At 40.7% G+C, this 13,605-nt stretch overlaps 1 protein-coding gene across 3 annotated transcripts in view; it reads left to right on the top strand.

Moving 5' to 3' along the window:
• LOC117533977 (ganglioside-induced differentiation-associated protein 2-like) overlaps positions 1 to 13,605 on the top strand; it is a 36,081-nt gene that overhangs the window by 19,755 nt on the left and 2,721 nt on the right. For all 3 annotated transcript variants that reach the window (XR_004567138.1, XM_034198007.1, XM_034198006.1), the window contains exons 9-10: positions 2,487 to 2,541; positions 7,458 to 7,601. Coding sequence is in view for 2 of the 3 variants with exons in the window: in XM_034198007.1 (XP_034053898.1) it covers positions 2,487 to 2,541; positions 7,458 to 7,601 (199 nt within the window). In the remaining variant the exon portion in view is untranslated. The remainder of the gene's footprint in view (positions 1 to 2,486; positions 2,542 to 7,457; positions 7,602 to 13,605) is intronic.

Here is a 13,605-nt window from a genome sequence, read left to right as displayed (position 1 = left end):
TCCCAGTTAAGGTTACTTCAGGGTTTGTTGGTCATAAAGAGGTGATTTTTCAGCTGCCACTTAACAGACACTGACTCTAGACTTGCAGAAAGTGGCACCCATCTTTTAAACAAGACAGCTGAGAGTGTTTTTCCCACTGGCTTTTACTGGTTTTGCTCCTCTGCTTTTTGCCGAGCATGTAGTTTTCTTGCTTCATTGGACCGATACCTCCAGCAGTGATTTGCAGCAGAGGGTGAAGGCTAAGATAAGTTCATGGTACCTTGCCAGAAAAAGGGTGAATGCCTCATGCTGGTTGAGACTGAGTTGCTATCCCAATTGAGTAAATTCAAGTGTCTTGGGGTTCCTTTTCATGAGTGATGTTATGGTGTGAGAGATCGACAGACTGGATTGGTTTTGGTTGGATTTAAAGAGGTTTATCTGAAGGTTAGGCTCTCCATTTACCACTCTATTCCAATACTCTCCTCTGGCCATGAGCTCAGGGAATGAGATCATGGTTACAAGTCACTAAAATGAGTTTCCTTTGCAGGCTATTTTGGCCTTAAAATTAAGTCTAACTTTGGATAGTTTGAAATGGAGTTGAAAACGGTCCACTGCCACAGAAATGCATTGCTCAGTTTCTGAGCCTTTCTCCTAAGTTGCTATCTACTATAAGTAATACAATGATTTCAGAGAAGTCATTGAAAACATCTGTAATATCCTTTTTATGTGGGTCTGACATCTGAAGATTGCAACACTGGTACTGTGGAGACTGCATTAACAAACACTATCAAATTAAATATCTGCCTAACAAAGATTATTGAAACAATTGCAGAAAACAAAGACATACATTGGTGATTCCAAAATGGGAATTTAAATTGAATAGTTGAAATCGTGTGTACAAAGTTGTCTGTATAATTGTAATGTTGTGGAAACTAATTGCTTATTACCTCAAATACATTGCCGATAAAAGGTAGACACATCCTGATGTCATGGCAGCACCGGAGGAAGAGTCAGAGTCTAATAATTACAGCGAGTCCTTTGAGGGACTATGAACGTCTTTACAAATTGTATTGAACATCAATCCTACAGTTGTTGAGACATTTAACTTTGGATGAACCGCTGCTATTGTGGTTACAGAATAACCCATCCAGCTGAAAAAACTATTCATCATCCGTCGGTTAAATGATTGCCCAGTGAACTAATTGTTGGATTCAATGACTTGTGTTGCATTTAAGTGCAGAGTGGGCCTATTTATTAAATGGTCTGATGACATTAAATAGTAAGTCATGTTTAAATGGCATCACACCTGGCATTGGGGTATTAAAACGTGTTCCTCTCTCTAACAGCTTTATCTGTACTCCTCCCAAAAAATGTTGAATGTTCATGTTGAAAGTTTCCTTTAAAATATTCACAAATATCTATAGAGAGGCGAAGTCCCTCCCGTAGTAACGTTAATGACATCACTTACGCGACTCTGGGATTTGTAGTCTTTCTAGTTGCGTATTTTTCACAGTCTTATATTTCAACAGTTTTACGACAAACTGACTTTTTTGACATGGAAATGATTTTTAAGATTGAGAAACATCATATGTGTAATTCATGGCACAATTCAAACGGGATCGAAAGATAATCTTTCTCTCCCCATTGACTTCAATACATAATTTTTCCGAAATAAGGTCCCATGGGTTGGAAGTAGAAGGGCGGGACTTCGCCTCTCTATATATGACATTGCACTTGTAAGCTCTCGTCTTTCTATTAATCGATAATATGTTCATTAAAAATAAAGGTCCATTTGGCGCTACTATGACAGTGATGTGACACAGCATTGATTCAACTTTGTAAGGATTTTTTAAAACGGATCCCGGATATATAGTTTCATTTTAGGATATTGTGCTTTTTGGGAGGACTATTTCCAGCAGGGGATGAATATCCATATGTTGCTCTAATTATTATGTAGTGTAGCAGCTGGACATTTAATGATTTAGCGACAAAATAAGCGCTATTGCATTTTCAGGGCATTAAATATTTGATTTTGGGACAATAATGGAGCTCTATAGCATGAAGGAAATAGAAACTGTAAATATATATCATGGTCAGGGTGCAATATTTGTTTAGGATCAGGGTCTTGTAGGGAACAGATGAAGGTGAAATGCTTTATCTATATACTCAAAGTCAATATTACTCACGCCGATCAGTGCACACACTCTGGGAATAAATCAGCCCGGGACTCTCGACCGGCCCACCTCGGCACCGCTAGTGAATTGTCAACGGGGGGGGTGCTAGTGACTTATCCGACCGGCCCACTTCAGTACCGGTCCATCGGGATTCGTCACTGTAGACAAGTACATTGGCCTTAAGCAGTCTCCACAAAGTGACACTACACATGTTCCCTGCATATTCAAGCAAATCCTCTGACTTTGTACACTTTATAACCATCAACAGAAAAAGGTAACTTGAGGCATTTCATACACTTCTTAAAATGTCTTTGTCATTTATTTTCCTTGCAGGTTTAAGAAGAATTTGAAGGCCTTCTACTTTGTACATCCAACATTTCGCTCTAAGGTAACGTCCTGTCATGTGTTGATTATTATTATTACATGTCATGAGTTAGACACTTTTATCCAAAGCAAAAAAAAATGTTGTATTATTTTTTTTGTATATATATATATCACCAAATTGCAACTAATCTATTTCGACTGTCACTTTTCACATTGAACATGAGCTCTTAAATAAACTAAACATTTGAAGTTGTGAGTTTAGTGTTTTTGACCCTAAGAAACACGGATGCATTAATCAATAACAATAGTCCACAGATCCTCTCTCTGCTCCAGAGGATTTAAAAAATATATATCCCAATTCCCCCCCCCCCCTCAGGCGGCACCCCCCCAAAGCAGTAAACCTAGGGGAAACACTGGGATACAATCACTGTATATATTTGTGTGTCAGTACAAGATATTAAAAGTAAACTAGTAGTGTTGAAAGTATTATTGTTGGTGATAGTGTTATTGCTGTTCTGTTTATTTTCATTCAGTTGAACTGAATTATTCACTATATGTTTTGGCTCATAATGTCAGAATAGTTTCTTATATTGCTTTTTACTCTGATTTGCAAAACCTTTCACTATTATAACACATTTTAATCAATCTTTTTACATTTGGTTGACTTTAAAGAGGACATTATGCTCTACTGTGACATGTCTCCATGCTTTAATGTTCAAAAAGCTCTTTATTCTTCTCATACTGCCTGTGCTGCAGCCCCTCTTTTCACCCTCTGTCTGAAACCAGAGCCCAGTCTGCTCTGATTGGTTAGCTGGCCGACACTGTTGTGATTGGTCAACCGCTAAGAGATGTCCCGCCCCTTAGCCTATCACGTACAATGTTATCAGTGTCGTCTGTTGTGAAGCGCTTCGGGATTTGTCTTGGCAGATGAGAAGCACTAACTAAATTGAATTTATTATTATTATTATTATTAATGTGTTGGAGCGCTAGCCAATAGAAGCGTGAGTGTTACTTAGTGACGTCACTATTTTACTGAAGTAAACAAATTAGTCCAATGGAGGCTTATCAGACAGAAGCTCAATCAGGAGGGAATGTTAGCCTCTACAGACCATTTACATTCACAATAACCTATAACACAACAGGAAAGAGAAAACACTTAAAAAAGCATAATTGGGCCTCTTCAAACTAAAATAACCTAACTTTTGCTGCCATGACTCCTTCAGTGAAAGCATTGTGCAATTTCATAAAAACAGCAACCCTTTAAAACTAACCCAGCAACATGATTATTTAAAATAACTCTGTGCTCATGTGTCTGCCTCCCAAGAACATTTATAATAATTAGTCGTTGGACTAACCCCAAACATTCCCAAGATAAAGGTTCTTCCAAAAATCTGGATCATTATTCGCCGCACGTCCACCGAAACGTAACATGGTCCAGAAATAATAACCTCTAAATATTTTACTCGTATTAAACATGATTATTTTTCTTATGGAGATTTTTAGATAATTGTGAAGCCTTGGCGGAGATATGAGCTCCTTTAGTCGCCTGGTTTATTCCGTTTTTTTGCCGTTTACAAGAAATGCTGTACTTTTTCCTGCACTTGCTAAACATCTCTTTTAGGATCATTAAAAGTTCATTCAACTTAATCTAGTTCTGTTGTTGGCTTTTCAAATGTTCTCTTGTCTTTTTTCTCTTGTCTACTCTTGTTTTTGTCTTAAAGGTCACCTATTATGCAAAATCCACTTGTTCACATCTTTTATACATCAACATGTGTCCCCTCTTCTTCACGTCTCTTCTACATCAACATGTGTCCCCTCTTCTTCATGTCTCCTCTACATCAACATGTGTCCCCTCTTCTTCATGTCTCTTCTACATCAACATGTGTCCCCTCTTCTTCATGTCTCTTCTACATCAACATGTGTCCCCTCTTCTTCATGTCTCTTCTACATCAACATGTGTCCCCTCTTCTTCATGTCTCTTCTACATCACCATGTGTCCCCTCTTCTTCATGTCTCTTCTACATCACATGTGTCCCCTCTTCTTCATGTCTCTTCTACATCAACATGTGTCCCCTCTTCTTCATGTCTCTTCTACATCAACCATGTGTCCCCTCTTCTTCATGTCTCTTCTACATCAACATGTGTCCCCTCTTCTCATGTCTCTTCTACATCAACATGTGTCCCCTCTTCTTCATGTCTCTTCTACATCAACATGTGTCCCCTCTTCTTCATGTCTCTTCTACATCAACATGTGTCCCCTCTTCTTCATGTCTCTTCTACATCAACATGTGTCCCCTTCTTCATGTCTCTTCTACATCAACATGTGTCCCCCTCTTCTTCATGTCTCTTCTACATCACCATGTGTCCCCTCTTCTTCATGTCTCTTCTACATCAACATGTGTCCCCTCTTCTTCATGTCTCTTCTACATCAACATGTGTCCCCTCTTCTTCATGTCTCTTCTACATCACCATGTGTCCCCTCTTCTTCATGTCTCTTCTACATCAACATGTGTCCCCTCTTCTTCATGTCTCTTCTACATCACCATGTGTCCCCTCTTCTTCATGTCTCTTCTACATCACCATGTGTCCCCTCTTCTTCATGTCTCTTCTACATCAACATGTGTCCCCTCTTCTTCATGTCTCTTCTACATCAACATGTGTCCCCTCTGTGGAAAGAGATTCTGAAAGTTTCAAGAAAAAAGATTCTCTCTCTTTTTGTCCTGATCCATTTCTATAAAAACTAGGGCTGTCAAACGATTACAATTTTTAATCAGATTAATCACAGTTTACAAATTAATTAATCATGATTAATCACCATTCGAACTATGTCCAAAATATGTCATTTTTTTATGTATATTGTTGTGGGAATGGAAAGATAAATGAAAGAAGGCGGATATATCCATTTAACATGTTTATTGTAACATTTTTCTGTGTGTCAAAATGAAAGAGAGCACCTATCAATCATCAAACCGTGGGGTCTTAATTCATTACGTGTTGATTTCTATCAACGGAGGAGTACTTCAGGAAAGTCGACGGGGGGGGGGGGCGCGCTAGTGGAGTACTTCATGACCACAGAGTGTGAACGTTGTGATCAGCTGTTTTAGCGCAGTTCTCCAGTGAAGGGGGGGAGTCTCCCTCCGCAGCCGGTTGGCGTAGTTTTGGCACAATTCCGTTGTACAGACCGACGTTAACAGCAGCCTGTCTGTGCCCACGGAGACCGACTCTGTCGTCCGGTGATCTAACCGCCTTCTGGAAAAGCTTCACAAGTATATCGGTACCTAAATGCGCTTTGTGGCGCTTTGTGACACAAGTGACGGACGGTACGCATTTCAGATTACGCACATAACCTGCGTACCAGTTAGTGCACCCCTGTACTACAGCAAAAGTATTCTCCGTCGGGACTTCCTGCAACAACACCACGCCGTTATCTTGATTCTGATTGGCCAGAAGACATTATCAAAGATGTTCTATTGAGAAGATGATCACTACGTGACAAAAGTTTTCAAAACCGTTTCTGGTCTTCGGTATTTCCAGACAAGTGGCTACTGAAATCAATCTTATTAACTGCTGTCTGTGCAATTTACTCCGCGAGTTGGCGGACTTTATTTTGATTACTTTAACATCATTTTTCATGGTGGGGCTAAGCCATTTCTTGGTATGGGTGTAGCCTAACCCAGCCACTGCCACTGGTGGGATGTATGGGGCGGGCCATTCTGCACATGCGTTAAATGCGCAAATATTTTAATGCAATTCATTAAAAAAATTAATTACCGCGATAATTTTGACATCATTAATAAAAACCTGTCTGAAAATGAACTGATCAGATTTTGGCCCCTTTATGATGTCATAACGATGTTTTGTCTTGTGTAACCATTAGCCAATCAGCAACCAAGGTAACCCCCCCCCACCGTATCACCTGAATCTCCTCCTAGAGCACCATTGTGTTCTTTCTAACCAAATCTCTCTCAGAGGGGCGTGGGGAGTGGCTCCTTATTTTCATCTAAAGTAACAGACTGTTGCCCCTTTCACACCAACGCGGTTCCAGGGCCGGTTCGGAGCTGGAGCTTGAAAAGCACCGGTTTTTCCTGTTCACACCGCAGCGGAGCCGCCTCTAAGCTCCGGAATCCGGTTTGTTTCAAGCACCAAAAAGTTGTCGGTCTAGAAAGCAAGCACCGCATACGTCACGCTTACGTCGGATCTGGGCTCTGTCCAAATAACACGCGACATCCGCCTTTCCGCCAGCTGCAACATGATCTGTGGAAATAACATTGAGAATCAGTTTTAATGTTATACCATAGTAATTAATGCTGCAAAGCTGGGTATTTTGAGCTTGGCGCATGCAGAGGCGAACAACAGCTAGCTCTAACGCCATCGAATAGGACGTATATTTACCTTCTTTCTCCTACCGAATCGTCGTTGATGATGATGATGATTGTAAAGAACTTTTGAATGTAGCATGTAACGACTGTAAAGTGGGTAGTAAAGTCGTCCCATTTCTTCCATTTCGTTTCGACAGAGCAAAACCAAAACGAGTAGCGCTTCAATACAATCGGTTTGGCTTTATGAAGCAGGCACGCAAACGGTTACGTCATGACGCAAACGATGACGCAATGACGCAGCACCAGTCGGGCTCTGAGCGGTGTGAACAGAGCGGGAGCTGAACCGAAGAACCGGATCCGAACCAGAAAAGCTCTAGCACGGAGCTAGAACGGGAAAAGTCTTGGTGTGAAAGGGGCAAGAGAATCAGGGCTGAAACAGAGGGGATTATGGGATGCTACAATGATCTGTTTGGTATTTCGAGCCAAACACTTCAGAGACATGTTTTGTATATATCTGAGACCTGTAATATATTGATGAAAAACAGTAGATTAGGGGACCTTTTAAGCAAGATTAGTTTCTTGGTAAATCAAGAACATATGGCATCTGTGACGCATGAAATGTCCCCTTCGTATTTCATGCCTCTTCCGTCTTTTTCCCCAGGTCTCCACGTGGTTCTTCACCACCTTCAGCGTGTCGGGGCTGAAGGACAAAGTTCGCTACCTAGACACCTTGCAGCAGCTCTTCACCTGCATCAAACCGGAGCAGATCGACATCCCTCCCTTCGTCCTGGACTATGACGCACGGGTAGGCAGCGCACACGCACAAACACACACACACACACACACTTTCATCAATAATGCACACACAGATGCACACAGAGATGTCGTTGACACGTATTCTATAACAGAGGTTTTCAGACACTTTAAGGAGCGCTAAAATATGACATTAAATAACAGAAGAAGCTCACATAGAACAGGTTGAAGGTGTGATGGAAACACGACACCCGGCTCTTTAACTTTCTGCCTTTTTCCTGTGCAAATGATATGTGACGTGCATCGCAGAGGAATATATATATATATAATTAATGATATAAACAGGGGTTTGGACAATTAATATTCATGTCCGTTTCTGGACAACACTCACAATCAATATTCTCTCTTTCAAAGCAACCAGACCAAAGATAGAAACAAAAAAACACACCAGACTAAAAAGGCACACTGGTCTTTAGCGATGGGAAAGGATCGCCTATTTCTGTGGGTTTTCCCGTGTTAAAAACCGTGTTATTTTGTTGGAAATATCGGTATAATGAATGCCTTGGGAACAAATGTATTATCATGTATGAAGTTTTGTCCAAAGGCAATATTAGTCTATTTCAGCTCAAGTGTAAATATTTAAGATCAGATAACATAAGCATGATCAAGGAACTACGCGAAAAACAAAGAAGGTAAACTTAGGAGGTTAATGAGAAGCCTTTTTGAAGGTTTTTTTAAGGCTCAGTCTCAGACTTTGAAACACCTGATCTGTAACCCTCTCACTATTTTCTATGACTGTAGTCTAAACTACTTTATGAAATCATTAGAAAACTCCAAGTCCTTTCCAAAAGGTGTTGAAGCATGCAATTGAGCTTTGTATCTGGAAAAATATCTGGAATACATCTTGCATTTGTAAGAAACGTTTTCCTGGTTTGCTCTCCTGTCTTTGACTTGAAAAATATGCATATTTCCGCTTTTAAAGAGCTCTGGTTTCCAAGACTTGGGGTGTTTCTCAATGTCGAGGAAAGCTGCTCCAGAGCCACTATTTCAAGCATACTACGTCGAGTGCCGCCGAAGGACTGTTCCAATGTCCAGCATACTTGGAATTCTACCGACCCCGGCGTACTTCGTTTGGAGACATTTCGAGCCTGCACATGTGTAGACTCCGGTCTTAAAATCCCCACAATGCTTTGCGCACGGACCAATTTCCCAAAATCTGTGGCGGCAAATGTAAGGTGGGGCCTCTCATGTTGTTTCCATAGCAACAACATGACGGAGTGTGTGGTTCGGGTGCCATCGTACTTGCTTTGGCTATTGCTTGGCTATTGACCAAGTTCGGGGCCTTCTTTGTGCAAAATTCACAATTCCATATTCGTGTGTCTATCTGGTGAACATTTCAGGACAGTGTGACGCCAGCCTTAACAAGCTCAGTTTCCAATATTGTACACAGACTGCATGCTCCTACTTATAAATGTGGAAATCATGTCATCAGTGTGACAAATTCAAATGCTCACAACCACTAATATAAGCTTGATCTACAAAAGCTGATCAAAAGTGAAAACGCTTGAAAGATATTCATAAATATTTTTACTTGTAATTCTATTTAATGTATTCACAGCTTTTAGTTTTGTGGAATTTTGCAAAACTTGCTCGCCTGTTCCACTCTTCGTTTCCGAATGCCAGGAAGTATTCTTGCCTCGCTTCTGAAGCAAGTGACTCGGAAGACATGCTACCAAGCAAGCGTACTCGAGATTGAGAAACACCCTTGGTGTCGGTGAACAACTTCCTTTTACTCGTAACTTTTACTTCCTTTTATTAGTCTATCTGTGTGCAGCTCTCTCTTTGTGTTTCCAATCAGTCTTTAGAATTAGCAGGAGTCAAAACATGCTTTATCCGCTCTCCGTCTTACTGTGTTGGAAACAGAACACTCCTGCAGACTTCCCCTCGTCCTTGTCAGCCAAATCCTAAACAATGAAGAGCTTGAACTTTACACCCTAGTGTGTTGTATTCCCAGCTCTATTAATCAGCTCTCCTTCATCTCTTTCGGTCATCTGATGCCTTCCTTACTGCTGATGTGATCCAGAGAATAATGGAGGAACAATCAGCTGATGACCTGTTTGTTGTGTGTGTGTACATTTTAGGAAATGAAACCTATAAATCAGCAACAAACTCATATAAAGTGAGATTTCCCAGGATGCTCTGTGTTGAGTTCCCCTTTGAAATATAGGGTCTGATGTGAAGATAATTGAATGAAGTCATAAGTATCAAAAGCTTTGATCTAACGAGGCTTTAGGGCTGCGAGAGGAAGTCACTCTGTTCTTAAATACGCCTGGTAAGAGTGACCTTTTTAAAACTTTTTAAAATGTTTTTGTGATCATGTTTTTATACGTCGTGATCTGTGATTGGCGATCTGAGTTTCTGATTCTATATATTTTGACTTTGCAGTTGTATATGTACTTATTGTTGGTTGATCGAATCAAAACTTTATTTAAATAGCACTTTACGTACACATAAGCTAACACAAACTGCTTCAAAAAACACAAAACAACTCCACTTCCAAGTTAATAAACAGATTCACACATAACTTTTAAATATTACATCAGTAAAATAACACTTAATACTAACAAGTCAATAAAACAAGAATACAATTATAAAATAACAATGAATAAAATAAAAATAAATAGATGGGTCTTAGTTTGGTTATTATTTAAGTATAAGATTAAATATATAAACAGTGGTAACTAAGTACATTTAATCACGTACTTAAGTCGAATTCAACAAGACAATCCTAATGCGGATACAAGCGGCCGAGATGGGTTTTCTCCGCAGGGTGGCTGGTGTCTCCCTTAGGGATAAGGTGAGAAGTTCGGTCATCAGGGAGGGACTCGGAGTTGAGCCGCTCCTCCTTCGCGTCGAAAGGAGCCAGTTGAGGTGGTTCGGGCACCTAGTTAGGATGCCACCTGGGCGCCTCCCTAGGGAGGTGTTCCAGGCACGTCCAGCTGGGAAGAGACCAAGGGGTAGACCTAGGACCAGGTGGAGGGATTATATCTCTTCGCTGGCCTGGGAGCGCCTTGGGATCCCCCAGTCAGAGCTGGTTGATGTCGCCAGGGAAAAGAAAGTTTGGGGCTCTCTGCTGGAACTGCTACCCCCGCGACCCGACCACGGATAAGCGGGAGAAGATGGATGGATGGAATCCTAATGCTTACCGACTGCACATTTTAGGGGTTTAATAATAGATTATTTCACAATATATTATGAACATTTATCTGTTACGGGAAGTAGGAACAAGGTGACATGCTACTTTATTTGTTACACCGATCAGTCTTTAATCATTCTCACTGCTTAGTTGTCCTCCACGGCTCTGGGTCGTTCTCAGTCTCCTGCCGGGAAATAAACGGAGAGAAAGTGAACATAAAGCGCCGGCCTCCCTGAAGGCTTTAGTCCGGAGCATTTCCCTGTTTTTCAGGCCTGCAGCCAGAAAGGGAACGGGGCAATAAAGTTCCTCTCAACACTCGAGTGTGTTTCTGTTACTCAGAAATAGTTTGCTCTGCTGGGTTGAATTACGTTTCTGCCAAGCAACGATTCCTTTTGTTCGCTAAAAGTGTACGAGAAACAGACACCACTTCATATACAAGCTGTGAGCACAGATCATTATTCACCGGAGACAATAAGAATTAGAAGAATATTTTTATTTATATTGGCTTTCCAGAGCTTTGTAGTGAGTGGAGCTCATTTTGTTTCTGTCACTCTTAACTGTTTACTTCACATGATGTGTTTTGGTTGCAGCAGGCAGCTAACAATCCACTGCCTGATTTGCACGAAACCGAAAAGACATATTTACAGGCTAGCAGTGACATTTTCCTCTGATTTTCGTCTCTACAATCTCCTGAGAAAAGCACTTTTTAGAATGACTTTTAATGTGATTTAAATTCATCATCAGGTTTGATTAAAAAAAAAATCTTAATTTGATTATGCATTTGTGTTTCAAAGGTCTTCTGTTTAATAATAAGATCCCTGATAATAATAATAAATAACTGTTAACAATAAAGCTATATAAAGAAAACAGGTGAGGATATGTCCATGTTTTGTTGTACCTAAAAACAATCATTCATGCAGGATAAAAACTTCTTAAAGAGCGGAAAGAACATGTATTTTTAGGACAAAGTGTATTACCGGTCACTCTCCAACACACACACACACACACACACCACACACACACACACACACACACACACACACACACACACACACACACACACCGTGTCCCATGGTATTTCACGATGATATAACACTCTATCTGATATAACACTCTATCAGTGACACCGATAAGCAGCGTGAGAGAGCAACAGGTGAGCTAAGTATAGTTTACCTGGAGAGCTGCCCTGAACATGAAGTACAGAAACAACCCGCTCCACTTCACTGAGGAGCTCTTTGTTTCCTCGGAGAGAAAAACCCGCCCAGCTCTCGCTCCGTTAGTTCGATAGAACTGTTTCTCGTGGAGCATTTCTCTGGCGTCTGCCTTGGCACAGCATCAGGGTTCTGACGGTGAAGAGGAAGTTAATTTGCACGGGGAACAGGAGCAGTGGTGGTTCTAGACCAATTTGACTGGGGGGGGCCACTGGGGGGCCAGTTATTTTCTGAGGGGGGCACAATAAATGCAGGACGAAAAAGAGAACTAGACAGTATGAAGTAATTGCGCATAAGAAAACAATGCAATCCAGTTATTGGTATTTGTTTCAGTACACTTATTTATTTCAGATAGATCTTATAGTTATTACTGTTAGCTTCAGCTTAAGTTATAGTGCAATGTTTGCACTAACACCATATTTATATAAAAATAAAGGCAATGAACAGTTACATCTCTACTTTACATAAGGGTGTCTGCACAATCTCACATTACAGCAACAAAATCCTGCGTTTTTTGGGAAACCGAGTACCAGAAAATATACATTTAATAAAAAAACCTTTTCATTGTTAGGGGGGCCACAGGGGGGTCAGAGGTCAGTGTTAGGGGGGCACTGCCCCCCCCCCCCTAGAACCGCCCCTGAAAAGGAGACATTTTGTGTCCTCTCATGATAAACCGCTGGGTTTTCTGCCAAAAACTTGAGGAAATTCCTTCCTTTCAACACTTTCAATAAGGATGTGTCCCTCTGCACCACTCGGTCTCAGTCACTGTTTTCTGCAGTAGGGCCTGGCTCATTTCGTGGCATCTGTAGGCAGTGGCAAGTACTTCCGGCATCTGCCATAGATGCCACTACTTGCTGAGGCATCTGCCGTTTTCTGTCACACGCCACAATAAGGAGAGGAGTTTCTCAAATGTCGACCTTATTCGACCTGACACACCCAAATATATTTATATAAAGACAACATTAAAAGGCATGCAATAAAATGTTACGTTATTGCTGCAATTGGTAACAGAGGAGCTTCATTTAACAAGTTCAGTTTCCAATATTGTACACAGACTGCATGCTCCTACTTATAAATGTGGAAATCATGTCATCAGTGTGACAAATTAAAATGCTCACAACCACTAATATAAGCTTGATCTACAAAAGCTGATCAAAAGTGAAAACGTTTGAAAGATATTCATACATATTTTTTACTTGTAATTCTATTTAATGTATTCACAGTTTTAGTTTTGTGGAATTTTTTTGTATATTTTCAGATCCATTTTATATTTGCAACAGTTTTTGGGGAGTTTACAAATCTTTTTTCTATTTGTGGATGTTATTTGAACCTTTACAGAATACACATTTACACATGGATTATTAATCTGTTCCCACAAATAATATTGAAACAGTTCTACCTCAAGCACTACTATTTAGACATACTTATGGCTACAGTGTTCCCCCCCCGGCAAGAAAAGCCAATGGTGCCTATTTGGGTGGCCCTCGCATCCACCCCCCCTCAAATAAGAAGATGCATGCGAGTTCATGGCTGCTGTAGACAAAGTTCTTGTTGCTCTGCGTTGCGTTGTTAAAGAGTGAGACACACCGGAGTTGAGGATCTGTGGGGTTTATTCTCCCAAAAATAGAATTTATAATTTAGGCATTTAG

Source organism: Gymnodraco acuticeps, unplaced genomic scaffold (assembly GCF_902827175.1).
Source record: "Gymnodraco acuticeps unplaced genomic scaffold, fGymAcu1.1, whole genome shotgun sequence".
Lineage (NCBI taxonomy): Eukaryota > Metazoa > Chordata > Actinopteri > Perciformes > Bathydraconidae > Gymnodraco > Gymnodraco acuticeps.
The sequence above is the reverse complement of the archived record's forward strand: the minus strand, read 5'-3'. Positions and strand labels throughout refer to the sequence as shown.